This window comes from Brugia malayi, assembly GCF_000002995.4.
Source record: "Brugia malayi strain FR3 genome assembly, contig: Bm_v4_Chr4_scaffold_001, whole genome shotgun sequence".
In the NCBI taxonomy this organism is placed as follows: Eukaryota; Metazoa; Nematoda; class Chromadorea; order Rhabditida; family Onchocercidae; genus Brugia; species Brugia malayi.
The window spans coordinates 12872514-12889563 of NW_025062478.1; the positions used below are offsets into that span (position 1 = coordinate 12872514).

The 17050-nt window shown below is 23.6% G+C and overlaps 2 protein-coding genes across 3 annotated transcripts; both read left to right on the plus strand.

Moving 5' to 3' along the window:
* Positions 1-511: 511 nt before the first annotated feature.
* Bma-somi-1 (Uncharacterized protein) lies at positions 512-13408 on the plus strand (the record flags this gene model as incomplete). 2 transcript variants are annotated; one of them, XM_043082577.1, is made up of 18 exons in its annotated part: positions 512-958; positions 1633-1732; positions 2803-2924; positions 3541-3617; positions 3860-4170; positions 4951-5082; positions 6038-6168; positions 6899-6968; positions 7188-7450; positions 8035-8181; positions 8606-8769; positions 8908-9110; positions 10601-10706; positions 11940-11957; positions 12146-12163; positions 12232-12262; positions 12694-12849; positions 13328-13408. In XM_043082577.1, 18 exons carry the CDS (start codon positions 512-514, stop codon positions 13406-13408), a joined length of 2577 nt encoding a protein of 858 aa, XP_042938511.1. The 2 variants fall into 2 exon arrangements, with proteins under 2 accessions (XP_042938511.1, XP_042938512.1); XM_043082578.1 differs by lacking the exon at positions 4951-5082.
* Positions 13409-14332: 924 nt separating this feature from the next.
* Positions 14333-16299, plus strand: Bm3121 (Uncharacterized protein; the record flags this gene model as incomplete). The annotated part of the gene is made up of 5 exons (XM_043082579.1): positions 14333-14528; positions 15001-15086; positions 15264-15431; positions 15754-15873; positions 16168-16299. The coding sequence occupies 5 exons, from the start codon at positions 14333-14335 to the stop codon at positions 16297-16299; spliced, it is 702 nt and encodes a 233-aa protein (XP_042938513.1).
* Between the last annotated feature and the right edge of the window lie 751 nt (positions 16300-17050).

Sequence of the window (17050 nt, forward strand, 5' to 3'; positions counted from 1 at the left end):
TTTTTTCATACCCATCTATTTTCCTTGATCCGATTATCATTATCCTGCATTTTCCATATGGACAATTTTTTAATTTATTTCCTTTAATTACATTCTATTTTCTTTTTCCACCTTTTTCTCTCCTCTCTCCCTCTCTCTCTCTCCATCCTTTTCAAATTGTTATGCGCTAAAAATTTATTGAAATTTATTATTTTTCAAGTTTTTTAAAGATTCTTTTAAAGGCGCGCATAATAACTTCATGCTTTCTCATTATTATTATTTCTTTCCATATTATCTGCGCAATTGTCTAATTAATTTCATTAATGATTATTTGTATTATTATAAGTGTCACTAAATAAATTTAATTATATATTGAAAAAGGAATAAAAAAGGCAAATATATCATTAATTAATAATGATTCGTGCGCATTAATTCATTCCTACATTTTCAAGCAATTCAATTAATTTTAAAAAATAAATTTTTTTTTTGCTAATTTCAGTAAATATTATTGAAATAACTTCGATTTATCAAAATGTTACGACAACTTCTATCAGCAACAAATGGTGTTAGTTCGAGTAATGCATTATCCAGTGATTATGATCATTGTTCATTATATCCATTAAGTAGCCGAAATTTTGAAAATTCAACAATGACATCACCTCTGCCATCGTTATCACAACCGTCACTACACTTATCACAATCACAATTATTACCACAATTACCATCATCATCGTCATCATCATCAGCATCATCATCATCATCGTCATCATCATCATCAGCATCAGCATCATTATCGTCATTATCATCATCATCATCATCAACATCATCGTCATCATCATCGGTATCAGCATCAGCATCATCATCAGCATCATCACTATCATTACCATTATCATTATCACCAGCATCAACATTACCATCAACAGATACTGTATCAATATCAACATCACAGAACCAGTTCCGGATTAATGACAAAAATTTGGTAGTTAAATAATTTTTCTTTTTTCTCCCTCTCTCCCAATCCCTCTCTCTCTCTCTCTCTCTCTATTTCTCCTCTTCCTTTTACCTTTTTTGATTTTTACTGAAATATTCCTTTTTTTTTCCTCACCTTGTTTAATAAAAATTTTATTTTTTATTTCATATTTTCAAAATTTCAAAATATTTAGTTTATGAAATTTATGCAACAACAAGAAGTGAAGAAGTGAAAGTTTAATTGTGCTTAAAGCAATTTATAATACCATTTAACAACAAAAAAAAATTTATATGTGAAAAACATTTTATTCACATACATACTGCAATTAATTTTAGTCATTAAAAAAAAAAAAAAAGAAAAACTCTTTTTTGCTTATATCTATTGGAAAAGAAAATGATAAAACAAAATAAATTTTATGATTTAGTAATTTGAAAAATGATAATTAAAAATAGATTGTAAAAGAAAATTAAATATTTTCACAATTTTTTTATTGTTCCAATCATTTGTGTAATGAAATATGTTATATTTTTTCGTTTTTTTTTTTTTCAAATTTTCTTTCAAATTTTTGTTTTTTTGATTTTAAATCTATTTTAACATTCTAATATTATATTTATTTTCATCAAGATTTTTCAATCATTCCTCCTTTTTTTTTTTTTTGCTATAGATTGAAGTTTTTATTTTAGATCACCACCGAATATATGTCATTGGCCGCGGGTTATGGCATGCAAACACCGATAATATCAAATCATTTGGAAATTTTAGACACAAATAACGATTTGAATGGTTTATTGAATTTAATTACTATGAATATTTTATAATGATGAATAATTCTACAATTATTATTGCATTAAATAATAGAATAAATATTGAATACTACTAGGAAATTTGATATTAATTATTAATGTTATTTTTGAAATGTCTGATGAGAAATGAAAATAATGAATAAGTAAACGAATAAGCTGCTTACTATAAGCATTAATTTTATTTTATATTTTTTTGTTAATGAAATAAATAAACGCAATAATTTTTACTTTATATTTTGCTTTTTTTTTTTTTTAAATTTAAATTATAAAATATTGCTAAAATATTAAATTATTATTTATTTGACATATCTATGCTTCACTTCATTTCGATTATTTTCTGGCTTAATTAAAAACTAAAATTTTATTTGCCAATGAAATAATTAAAATTAATGTAACCAACATAAGTAAACAAATTGTTCTCAACTGATGTTGGGATTTGCTCTAAAGTGCATTTTTCCGCGTAGAATTTAAATTCATTAATTGCATTCGAATTTTTATAGCTAATTACTCGTTCCGAAAATTTTCCAACTTTTTTCTCTTTTGGAAAATGATTAAATTTAAAAAAAAAAAAAAAAAACAATTAGAAAAGTAAGGATTTATTGGTACGCAGCTGAATGTATTAATTGATGAAAAAATTAGTAAAATTTTATCGTAGATATTTTTCTTTTTTTTTTTTAATCCTTTTGTTTTTACTTTGTTAAGCAATTCGTCTTTTTTTTTTTTTTTTTGAAAATTTCTTTGCGATAACAATTAAAATCTTCAAATGTTAAAATTAATTTCAAATAAAGAATTATTGTTTTTTTTTTTTTTTTTTTCAAATAATTTTAACTGAAGTTTTGATTTTATTAATTTAATTAATCAATTGTTTAAGTTATTAAATTTGACTTTATTTCCCTTTTTTTTTTTTTAAAATTTTATTAAGAAGTACAATTGTTTTTCATTTTATATTATTTTTTATTTTCGTAAAAAAATTTTGTACAATTAAGTTTTTTTGCAATTATTTTTTTATTTTTTTTATTTTAAAAATTTTTATAAATAATTTATTTTGAGATACAACAGAATTATTCTCATCAACATATGCAATGCTTTCGGCTGATAGTACATTATCATGGAATGTTTGGGATGAACAAACACGATTTTCAAATAGTACAAATGATTTTACTAGTAATCAAGTAATTATTAATTTTTTAGATATATATATATTTTTTTAAATCATAACTTATACTTTCATTTATGCAGTATGTCAGTGTTATAAATACTTTTCATTTTATAAATTATTTGATAAAATTGTTGAAAACAAAAAGGTATGCTTGTAAAGGAAAAAAAAAAGAACATTTTAATATTGAAGTTAATAAAAGAAAAGAAAAATAAGTAATTAATTACTTAATAAGAAAGTTAATGAAAGGAAAAAAGAAACTAAATTATATATTTTTCACATAAATATAATTGTTATTAAATATTATTAATTTATTTTTCTTTCAAGATTTCTTTTTCTTGTTTTCAATTTTAGTTTTAATATTAATAAAAAAAAAACATTCATAACAAAACACTTTTTTACAAACAAAATAATATATATATGCAATGAAAAATTTTTTAAATCAAATGAATAAATATTTAATTAATTTGACAGTAAAATTTTTACTAATTGATTTAATTTTTTAACAATTTTGTCAACCAAATTTATACTAAATGAATTAATTTCAACAATTTTAACAATGAAAAATTTTTTTAAGAAAAAAAAAAATAATTATTCTTTTTTCTCTCATTTTTTTTTTTTTAAAAACACAGGTACCAATGAGCATAAATAATCATAATTTTGGTTATCCGATACACACAACAATACCTGGTTGCTCAAATAATATTAGGTAAAATAATTATTATAAATTCAGATATTTTCAAAAATAAATGTTTACAAATTAGTCATCAATTTTTAATAATAATTAAAAGATGTTTTTTTTTTTTCAAATTTCATATCTATAAAATATCTATAAAATAGAGGAAATATCTATAAAATATCTATAAAATAGAGGAAAAAAAATTACAGTTTAATTTATAATTTTAATTTATTTTTGTTTCTTTCTTCCTTTTTTTTTTTTTTTTTTTTCAGATATCAAACATGTAATACAAACCGAATTGATAATAATTATACAACAAATTGTCATGAATTAATCAATGATAATCGATTAGAACTACAACAACAACAACAACAATTACAATTACAGCAACAACAACAACAACAATTACAATTACAGCAACAACAACAACAACAACAATCGATGCAGCAGCATGCAGTTGTGCTACCGATTATTAATGAAAGTAGAAATTATGGTCAACAAGAAAAATGTACCGAAAATTTGAGTCAAATAACACAATTACGATTTTCTGACTCCAATCAAAAAATGATGAATCATGCTACAGGTTAATTGCTAAAAAATAAGAATTTTTTTTTTTGTCCTACTCATTTCTGGAACAGGTCCTTTAGAGAAATAATATAGTAATTAAATTAAATTTTTAATAATTGAAATGCATATTTGTATAGAAGTAGTATAATAATTAAATTTCCACTCATTTCTGAAATTTAGGTCATTTAGAGAAATAATATAATAATTACATTTCTAGAGAGATAATTAAATAATTAAATGACATAAAATCGAAAATTAATATAATAATTAAATATAATAAAATTCTCATTTCTGGAATTGAAGGATTTTTAAAGAAATAATATAATAATTTAAAAAAATTTTTTCCTTATAATAAATGCAGATTTGCATATATGTTCTAGCTAATTTGCAAATAATTAAATATTACTTTCTTGTAAGTAAATTAATTCATATAAGTAAAAATTCATAGAAGTAAAATCAACGTTAAGCTATAGCATTTACGTTTATTAAAGGGACATTACTTTTTAATATTTATTAATTAAAAAGGGCAAGAAAAATTCTTCTATTATAATAATAAGTGAAAGTATTAATATGTATGAAAGAAAATAATTTTAAAATCTAAAAGATTTTAAAATAATATATTGCTTACAACAATATTATTATTATTATTATTATTATTTTATTTTTATTTTTTAAAAAAAGGGCAGAAATTAAAAAATTATTAAACTAATAAAAATTATAAAATAATTATGTAGGAAGATAGGAAGAAAGAAAGAAAGAAAAAAAGAGGCCAAAAAGGAAAGGAAATTTTTGACAGGTCTTGGTGAAACAGTTGTCAACAAATGTGATAAGAAGCAAATAACGTGTATGGCATGTCACGCTGTTTACTCATCACGTAGATCACTTACTGGGCATATTGGACGTAATGAAAAATGTCGAGAAATTATCGGTAAAGAAAAAGAAGAACTACTAAACAAATTTCAAATGAGAAAAAAACAAACAAACAAATAAAACTTTTAAATATTTGATGACAAAAAAAAAAAAATAATTAATATAATTTTGCCACCATTATTATTAGTCATGACTATTAATACCACCATTATTTTTATTATTAATATTTATTATTTATTATTATTATTATTATTATTATTACAACGAAGAAATTATTTTATGAAAGAAACGAATAGAATTTATTTCATTCTAATTTTACTTTTTAAACTATCTGTTTTTCCATCATTTTCTTTTTTTTTTTTTTTTCTTAAATTTATTTGTAAGTTACATACAATATTTAGTAGAATTTTTACTGTGTTTTTTCATCCTTAGCACTAAAATAATGCACTTTATCAGAGTGTCATATATATTTTATTGATTTTGTAGAATGTTTAAATTAATTTTTTTTCATTTTAATATCATATTAATAAGATTGATAGGCTGTTGGACCTGTTCCATTTCTTTCTTTTTTCTTTTTTTTTTTTTTTTTTTTTTGTTACAAAACTTTAACATTTTCATTTTTTCTTTTTTATTTTTATAATTAAAGTTCTCTTTCTGTGAGACTTGTTATAATTTTTGAATAAAAAAGAATTTACACGTTTTCTTATTTATTAATATTATTACATATTTAACAAAATGTCATTTAAATTGCTATTTCAAACAATAACATTTAATTCTTAGCAAAAGAAAAAGGAAAAAAAAAGTTTTTTTTCTATTTAATTAATCTGTTTAAATTTTAATTATTTTTTAAATCATTATCGATCATAAATTAATTATTAATATTTATAATACAAAATCCATCATCATTCTTTAGCAAAAGCATTTAGATTTAATTGAATTATTATTCATATGTTAGCATTAAATATTAAATCCTAAAATTAAATTTAGGATAGGTTTTTATTAAACAATTACAGGTCGAAATTATTTAGACCAAATGGGTGGTTCGACTGGAAATATAGGATTATGTGAACCAGGAAATATTACAAATTCGAATGGCATTGACCCAGTTTGCCCGTACTGTGATCGTTTTATCAGTCATTATAAAGTAAGCATTTGTTTATTTTGCTTTTCTTTTTTTAGTAAAGTGCATTTTAGTGATAAATGATTGGTGAATAAATAAAATTTTTTTGTACGAAAAAAAAATATAAAAAAATATTACATCAAAATATTAATATTAAATTTAGTAGTATACTAAAATTAAATAGTAATTTAGCTTTTTATTCAATTTATTTCTAGCTCCGTATTACAATGGTTGCAAATCTATTAAATTCCAATAAAATTTTTAACCATAATTGAAATTTTATCATTTTGTTCCTTTTTTTTATGTGATAATTTAACAGTATTAATTATGGCTATGGGTTGATGTAAAATTTATTTTGTTTAATTTATTCAATTATGAATTCTACTATGTTTCATTTTATCTAATTTTTATTTAAGAAAATTTCAATGATATAACATAGTAATACTATGCTAATGAATGAAAAAATAAAATCCAAGATATGTTTTCATTCTTTTAAAATTTTCTTTTTTAAAAAAAAAAATTTATATTTGTTTATTATTTGCCCTAAATTATTCAAATTGTGCCATTTCACTTTCACTAATTAATATATAAAATTACATAATGATATGATTTATGGTAATTAATAATAATAATAAAAATAATAATAATGATGATAATAATAGTAATAATTAATAATAATAATAATAAAAATAATAATAATAACAATGATAATAATAGTAATAATTAATAATATGAATCGAATGTTATTTTATAGGGTAATATTAGACGTCACGTCAATCAGTGTATGAGATCAACACGTAATGGTAATAAACTGAAAAGAAAAGGTATTTTTTTTTGGTGTCTCTATAAAATTACTTTTAAATTTATTTCATAAATTTTTTTTTCTGCAATTTATTTTTAGTTAAAGAGTTAAAAACAAAAAAATAATAAAATATAACGGAAATAATTTATTTTTTTTTTATTAAAAAATTACTCTAAATAGCTCTTTTAACAAGAGAAAACGAAGTATTAATATTTATATTTCTTTTTTGTTTTCTTTTTAGATACAATCTTAAAACAATTCACATCTGATACAAATCAATTTAATAATGGATGCAATGATTTGATGATATTTTCGGATAATTATCAACCAAATGTCTTAGAAACATCAATGACTGCAGAAAAAGCACAATGGTTGAGTAATTTTAGTGATGTATTATTGGAACAGAATTCAATAATTAAAACTAAATTATCAAATACGAAAAGAGATCGTAGTAATGATGATCCATTTCGATGTCCATTATGTGATTTTGCTACCATTTATAAGGTTTGTTTATTTATTTATTTATTTATTTATTTATAATAACAAAATGATAATATTGAAAGGAAAAAGGAAGGATAATAGTAAGTAAAAGTAAAAATATAAAGTAATAAATAAACAAACTGTGACTAGAATAATTTAAAAAATATGAGAAATGAGAAAATAGAGAGAGATAGATTAATGAAAATTATAAAAAGTATTTGGATTAAATTAAGCATTCCAGTCTTTTTCTCTCTCTCTCTCTTTATTTTTTTTTTTTTTTAGATAAATATATTTAATTATATAATAGACGAATAAAAAAAAAATTTTTTTTTAAATTTAAAAAAATTGATTTTTAAACTAAATGTATTAATATAAGGATGCGTTTTGATTTTTATACACATATCTATCTAATCTAATATTAATTGCTTAACATATTATTTTAATGAGAATTATTATATTAAATTTAATATTTTCAATAATAATTATTTGTTTGCTTACTGAGTAACAAAGAAACGATAAATGTTGCAATTTTGTAACAAAGAAACGATAAATGTTGCAATTTTGATCTGAAATAAATTATTGATTTGTCTTTTTTTTTTTGTTAATAGGGCAATATGAAGCGACATTTGAGTACCTGTCATGGTTTACAAGACGATGATCTCAAAGATGGTTGTATTGATAAAATGAAATATAAGGAAGTGATCGAATCACGTTTAGAAAATGGATCACGTAATAAACGTCCTAGAAATTTACAAGTTTGTTGAAATAAGCTTTTGTCTTTTCTTTTTTTTTTCGTTTATTTATTTATTGATTTTGAGCAATTTTTTGATTAATAAGCTTTTTTTTTTTTGAACAGTTAAGCTTAAATAAAAAGTAAAAGCAAACACTTTTTTTTGAAAAAAAAGACTTTTATTTAAAATTAGACGAAAAAATTTTATCAGAATTAAATGTAATTATTTTAATATTAATAAGATATTACATATGTTATCTAATGCTATGTTTTTCTCTTATTTGTTTTTTTTTCCAAAAAAAAAAAAAGAAAATTTTAATATTATAATAATCTAATAATTATTTAGCAATATTATTTTTAATTTTTTGTACATCTTTTTTAAAATTCTAGTTTTATTTCAAAAAATGAATGGTTCTAAAATTTTAAGTTTAAACTTTTTTAAATTTCAGCACCTCAAAGTTACATCAAAATTATCAGAAATTGTCAGTGATAATGCTACTAGTAGCTCTTCTACTATCACTGATTGTAATACGATGAAAATGATATCAGAAGTAGCAATAGCAGATGAAGCATTATCAACTTTTCCAGTTATTTCTTCTTCTTTTATTAATTGGTTTGTTACTTTAATTTACGCAAAATTCATCATTTAATTCTTATTTTCAAATTTGAAATAATTCTAATTTAATTAATTATCTAATCCTTTCATAAATTGTATATGTGTATATATTTAATTCTACAACAAATATTTTAGCAAACAAGAACAGTTCGCCTTATCATTGATAAATTCATCCGCTGATAATATCGCATTAGAAGCTGGAAAGGAAGGATCATTATCAGAAATGACTGAAATATCATCAAATGATAACACTAATCAGTTCATGAGATTGAACACAATCGATGAGACAATTGAAGCTGTTATAGCAAATGGAAATGAAAATTCCATTAATAAAATGGGTAAAAATAATTGTAATAATAATAATAGTAATAATGATAATAATGATAATAATAGTACTGGTAGGAATAACAATAATAATGATGGCAATAATAATAATAGTGATGGTAATGATAATAATATCAGTAACAAGAGTAATTATAATGGTAGTAATATCATTATTAGTGACAATAGTAATAACATTAATAATAATAGCAATAATTATGATAATAATAGCATCAGTAATCATAAGAATAACAATAATATCATTACGTGATAATTGATATTATTCACAGTGACAGTAACTGTTCATAGTTTCCTGAATTAATGATTATTAATAAATGAATGATAATCTTTAATTTACATATTTTATTCTTGTGATCTTTTTTAAAAAAAATGCTTAACAGAGAAAAAAAAGAAAGAAAGAAATTAGTTCGAATAATTAATAAAATTAGCACATGAGATTTTTTCCTTTTCCAAAATTTAATTCCAATAAATTATTTTATTATTATTATTATTATTATGATTATAATAATAATTATTATTATTCCTGCTACTTTTATTACTATTATTTTCTGCCAACTTCATTTTCTTCCTTCATTTCATCAAATTTAGTTTTGCTTTATTAATTATCATTGAATATTTTGTGATTGTTGTTGTTATGATGCATAAATTTAGCAATTTAGAGAAAAAAGACACAATATATTCTAAAATATATATTCATTAGCATATCGAATAATGAAACTTAAATAATTATAATAATTATTAATAATCTTTAAAGAATTTATAAAATTAGAAAGATAAATTTGTCTAGAAATGATTATGATCATAATTGATATTAATAATTATGAACGATTTCTTTTCATTCATATTATAATTATCAATTACCTTTACCCTCGTCTGATATCATTACCTCTATGATTTCTTTTTATTTTATCTCTCCAATTTATTATCACTTCCTTCATTGGTTTATTCCTGCTAATAATATTATATGTCTAATGAAACTCTTTTATTAAAAAAAAAGAAAACCACTTCGTACATTTACTAGACACAAAAAAATTTTAATGAATTTCATTATTTTATGTTTCAAAAACTATACAAATGAAAATATGAATAATAAATTATTAATTTCTCCAAATTTTGTCAAAAAAAGTTTCTTCATTCCTATTTGAAAATTTTTTCATGAAATACTTTTTGTTATTCATTTTAAAATACTTATTTACAAAAAAGTAATTGCATAAATATGTTGTTTGTTTGATTTTGTCTTGAAATTTCAGTAATGAAAGTGCGCAAAATTAGCAAATAATTTATATTGGGTTTCTTTCAAGTCTTTCAGTTTCTTTTTTTTTTTCTTTACTTTATCCTATGATTCATGCTTAATAATTCATTGTTATTTCATTATTTTAATTTTTTGTATGAACTGCCTTATGTTAATTACTCTCATATACTTACTGACAGCATTATTCATTGATTTCTTTTTTTGAAAATTCTTCATCAATAAATCTTCCTACAGCTGCAGCAGCATTTTCGGACGAAAAGAAAGTGAAAATTCATATTTTCATTACCAAATTCGATTATGCCAAAGAACGGTACACACAGACAACACGCGCACACGTAACGTAAGTACACACCACACACGCAAATCGACGCACCACTTTTTACTGACAGAAACCACACCCATCATTATTATCGCAATCGTTGTCACATATCGAGACCAGAAATTTCACGGTTAATTTTTCAAGATCTTTGGTTTGCTGCCTTTCAGACCATGCCGTAGTGTTAGGTAACAATGATAGTAGTTGGTGCAGCGGTATGAAAATCTTCATCTTACACCCATTTTTTTCCTTTGCTATTCCGCAGTGCATTTCATTTCAGGATATGTTGCATGAAATGAAGCATGAAATAGTGAATCTCATTTGACTAGCTTCTTATGTATATTTTGTTATCATATAAGGGTGGATGAGAGGTTGTTGAAGGATTTTACGGAATATGATAAAATCATATGGGATAGCTTTTATTAATAGTTTCGAAAGCTTTTTGGTAGTATATGTTTTTTTTCGTAAGACTAATATATCAATTTTAAGTATACAAAAAAGGCAAACTTGAGTTAGAAATTTCGCATTAGATATGGAAAGATTTTCAAGTTAAAAAAAAAAGTATGTAATCATGAAAATAATTAAGGGAATTTATTATTTATTATCTTAATAAACTAGTTTCTGACCTGTAGTAATAAGCAAGTTTTGAAATTATAAAGTAGGCAATTGTGTTTTTATCCTTGATAATATATATATTGCTGCTCTTCTCTATTCTAGCACTTGCAATGCTAACTTGTCACTTTTCCATATTGCATTTTCGCAGCAGTTCGTAGAATTTGTTGATATTCACTAGAATCAGTGATACTACAAATACTGATAGTCAAATAGAATATGGCATTATTCAACAATTTTTTTATCTCTTCCATCACATACTGTTAGGGTACCAATATCACTCTTATCATCCGGTCCATTATCATCATAAAATGATTATCAAATTGATTTTCACATCTAACTCATACTTCACGTAACCTTGCACTTTTGATCGGGTGAAGGGTTTAAATCAACTTCAATTCGGAATTCGATCAGTTTTAATGACTGTTATAGAAATTCCACAACACCTTTTCTATACTGCTCTTTTTTTGGCAATGAACGTTGCGATTTCGTAAAATTTGTTTCTCCAGTAGCATAGAAATCACCGATGGCTTTGTGTCTGAACTTGATGAACTCACTCAAATCAGATCGACTCAGCAATGTAATTATGTGAAATCCAGAATGGAAGATCTAATAAATATGTGAACCCTAGAACAGAAGATCCAGAGAGGCAGATTCAAAGATGTTTGTTAATTTTCGAGATGCATTATCAGATGAAAATTCATTTTGAAAACCATCTCAGTCTATTCTTAAATCAGATGACCGCCTCTATATTATCTTCAGTTTATACCAAGTTTTCACACTTGAAATAATGAATATAAGCAGATATGAGTTAGAAAATTCGGTCCTGATATAGAACATATCCCTTTCAGAAACTCTCAGAAGCAGCGGTTTTATTTAATTCACAATGATATCAGGCTGACAAGGACGTCTGAACATCGAATTTTGATGTTCCAAGAAATTATGCAAGATTGTTTAACAACGAAAGTGTGAGTAATGAAAGCATTAGTTTATTAGTAAGACCACTCAAAACTTTCAGTTCACCGAAAATATACCTAAACTCTGTGGGTAAGAAAAAAACTCCAAAAAAAAAGTGATTTCCTGTTTTTTTTTTTTTTTTTATGTGTAATTTTCACAAAATATCTAATAAGCAAAAAAAGCTCTGATTTTCTTACAATTACATTTCTAGATCTACCAGCACATTTGCAAATTGTTTAATTTATTTACATTTAGCTATTTTAGTATCTGAAGTGTTTCTTGGTGCAATTTATGTAAAAATTTTCACAAAATATAAATTTATTTACAAATCTGTAGATTTCTGAAAATTCTCACCAGACAAACATTGGTTCTAAATCTTTTGATGAAAATGAAAGAAAATTGTGGGTTATTTGTTCACCATTTCAATTTTACTCCTTTATAGATGTCAACACTTCAAAACGAAAATGGAAACGATATCGTACAGGATGAATCCAAAGGATTGCTGTCACTTCTGGATGAAATTATCATTCATATAATTGAAAAATTGAATTCCGAAGATATAGCTAATATAGCCGATACTTGCATTAGACTGCGAGAAGTTTGTGTTTAGAAAATTTACTTATTTAGCTTATTTTTTGTAAGTTCTGTTTTATCTCATGTTCATTTCGAAATGTATTTTGATCCTTTAAAGTAACTAATTTACTAAAATTCCAATTATTTTTGATTTCGACCACTCGCGTAATTGAAAATTTGATGTTTTCAATATATAGCTAATATAGCGGCATATTAGAGGAATTTTTCATTTGATAGCACGGAACACATTATTTATTTGCAATATATCTAAATAAACGATTCCTTTAGCGCTATCTGTTTGCACTGCTGTTATGTCTCATTGTGAAATATTTGAATAAACTGTAGTATCTTTTTGAATATGAAATTATCGGAAGCAATTATTTGTCTTTTTTTTTTTTTTTTTGCATTTCGAAATCTCCAAAAAAAAAAAAAAAAAAAAGAGTTATTCATTCTAACTTCATTCTTCATACTTTAAGTTTGTTTTTTGTTTTTTTTTTTTTCAGATTGTACGAAAAATGACGGCAGGTGATGAAAGTTTATCCGATTTCAGCATTGAAAGCATTGATGAATTGGATTGCAAATAAAAACAACTGCATAATCTTTTCTTGATTTTTAATGATTTTAATTGATATTAAGTATGCTGTAAATAAAATATAATTTTTAAACTAGAGGAACTGATGTTGTTATGTTACATCGGTATTCCTATATATTATGTATTGTTATCTTAATGTCATTTAATTAACAGTATAATTAATATCAATCATCTTAATCTTTGCTTCCAACTTCTTGCATTAACATTTGCTGGCATATTTTTTTAATCAACAAATAATAAGTGCTAAACAAGTCAAAACTTTACACAAGTTTTATATTTGATGGTATTGTTTGTGAAGTCTGTTATTTACTGATTTTGCGGATTAAATGTTCGTTTAAATACTTTGTGTTTGCTACAAAATGTAAATTAGCACTTTTTATCCCATAATTCGTGTTTACATCTAAAAATTACATCTCATGTATGCAATTTATTGTGCTAATTTTGCAATAAAATTTATCAATATTTGTGTTTCATTTGATATAATGTATCTAGCTGTATTTAGCACTGTGTCACGTTTTATTTGAATATTTCATTTGTAAATGTTAAAAATTTTTAGGCTGATCTGTTATTGATTCATCTAGAATATTAATCTCGTAAGAATACTAGTCAGTTCTGATTACAGTTTTAGAACATTCACTTCATTCAAAATGAATTTCAGATTTTCTTATAGAGAGTTATTATAGAATCCTATGAGCATTGCAAAATAACTTAACTGTTATATAACTCGAAATCTAACAGTTACTTGTTGAACTTACGCTTGAAACTTTCACATGATACTTATAAAATTATCTTCTTATGCCGCTGTAAGATATCTTTTTTAACCTATATTTTCAAAATAATATAACAGCATTACGAATTTTTTAAATGAAAGTTTTTTAAAGTTTTCATAATTTTCTTTTTTTTTTTTTTATTACAGATGCGGAAGGTGCCAGCTAATGTAGCAAATGATGGTAAAGCTAAGAAGAGAAAGAAAATGAAACGGAAGAAAAATCATACTGTAAAAGAAGTAGCTAGCGAAGATGAACTCGTCAAAAATCGATTAAATGCAAAATTTAAAATGAAAACACAACGATCAAATGATGATGGTATGCCATGTCTAAGACTGACTAAAAGTAAGCATTCGTATCATTTCCTCATTTTTTGAATATCTTGTTAAATCATTCCTGTTTAATCGACTTGTTCATTTGGAACTATCAATAATTATTAGCTAAAATGATTCGAATGTTCTATATGATATTATATGTGTTAACAAGTTATGATTATGCTATCAATATAATTGTACCGGAATCATTTATTCTCGATTATTTGCTTTCGATTTATTGGTGCTAAGCTTTTAGCAACTTTTACTTAAGCTTCTCTGAAGTTAATCTTAGTCTTTCTTTGCATTAGATATTAATTGTTAGTAAGAAACATTTACTAATTATATTTAACAGAACTGCTTAATATAATACAGATTTTTCTTTTTTTTTTTTTTGTTGACAATAATTATTACATTTATTTTATCGGTGGTTATTTCAGGATGTTTTTAGAAATAGTTAATTCGAGAATTTCAAAATAATTTTCTAAATGTTTATTGTTTTATAGAAGAACAAATGGTGGTGAAGAATGGCGAAAAACATGATGTTTTATTGAAGAGAAGTCAAGAAGCGTTGTTAAATCGTTTAAATCAAGTAAGAAGATTACTTGATATTTACTTGTTAGCCATGCCAGATGATCTAGAAGACTTTTTGTAATACCCATTCAGCTATTTATTTTTCGTTTATTTGCTGGTTAGACTATATTTTTTGAGTTTCATTTTAGATTTCACTTTTCATTTTGTTTTTTCGGTCTATTTTTAACTTTATTAGGTTGAGTGTAACGAACTAAAAATAGTAACTCGATGGAAATGTGCTCTTTGTCAACAACGTACTTTACGCTCTGTCTTGGGTGATCTATTCGGTCCATACTTTATACGATTAAATGGAAATTATTGGCCTACACATTTGGCTAAGAAACCACAAAAAATAAATGAGCAAGTTGGTTATTGCTAAAAAATTCAAGTTTCTAAAAAATATATATGAAATTTTGTCGGTTTTCTTTTTTTTTTTTTTTCTTCTATAAAATTCTCCCTTCCCTATAGCTTTGGTTCTATACTTATAATGAAGTAGTTGCGGGTTTTATTGTGACAAATATTTTTCTTGTTTATCATTTGATGAAAAATGACGTATATTAAATCAGTACATCATACTTAAGGGATACCCTAATATAAGTACTGAATGGAAAAAGCATGACATTCTATAAATGAAGAGGAAATATTCATTTTAATCGTAAATCATTTTTTTGTTAAAATCACTTTAGACTGAATTATATTGCGATATTTGGCTTCATGGTCCATGTGCTCTAACTGCACCTGGTATATATCTGGTCGGTAATCAACTTGACGGACTGGAAACAAAAATTGGTGCTTTTTGGGCACAGGTTTTGAAATTTATTCACTTTTTGAAGAACAGTTCTCTAGTAAATATTGGTCAAAAGAAATGACGTTAATTAAGTATAATCAGATAGTTATAATTATGTACCAACATAAATTTTAATTTTCGTTTTTTTTTTTTTTTTTAAAGTTCAGTTTAAATTAGCTCCAGTAAATTTTTAGATTTGTAATGAATTAAATTAAAGGGAGAAAATAAACTATACTACCTTTTACTTTATTTCTGTTTATGTCTTTGTTCCTTTCCTTTTTATGATGGTAATAAAATAATAAAATTTCTATAGCACTGTGCTGTATGCTCTAAAGAAGGTGCAGCAATTGAAAATCGCGGCAAATATTATCATTTTCCATGCGCTCTACAAAAAGGTTCCGATCATTTAATTTTTATCTCAAATATACGTGTTTATTTTATTTGACTTTTACTAGATGCCATGATTGTGACTCATCCTTCGTAACTTTACAACCATTACCCTCAATTGTATATTTTCTCCGAAGTTTTCTAAAATAATAAAATCTCAAACTTAGGAAATATTGTATTTCAATGATGAATATATTTGATTTTTTTTTTTGCCATTTGTTTACTGTAATCTAATTTTAGGTTTAATTTTTTTATATTTATTATGAATAATTGCACAATTCATTTCAGATATCGAAGCATGATTCATGCAGAAAAAGTGATTTTGTTTTGGAAATTTCCTGTGATACTTGAATATTTTGAAATTAAAAGATTTCCTTTTTACTATTTCTGGAATTGTTTTTAAATCTCTGATCTCTGATCTTCATTTATTTATTCGTTGTTTATTAGTACTGTTTTGTTTAATTTCTGTTTTTTTTTTTTTTATGATATATAATATTTAAAATGCTGCGAAGTTTTTTTTTTTTTTTGCAGAAATTTAATGAATTCTCAAAGTGATGGATCATATTTTACGTCATATGTTTTATCATCATATGTAAGATATAAGTGAAATTTTGATGAATATTTCTTCCTTTTTTTTGAAATCTTATCACTTTTATTAACAAGTTATGTCATAAATAACTATTGAAAGTATCGTAGAAAACTTTGACAGCATCTAATAATTGAAATTAGCAATTTCAATTATTTCTATTCTTCAAACTTTCCAAAAAAAACGGAAGAAAAGATAATGAATGTTTCTTATTGTTACATTT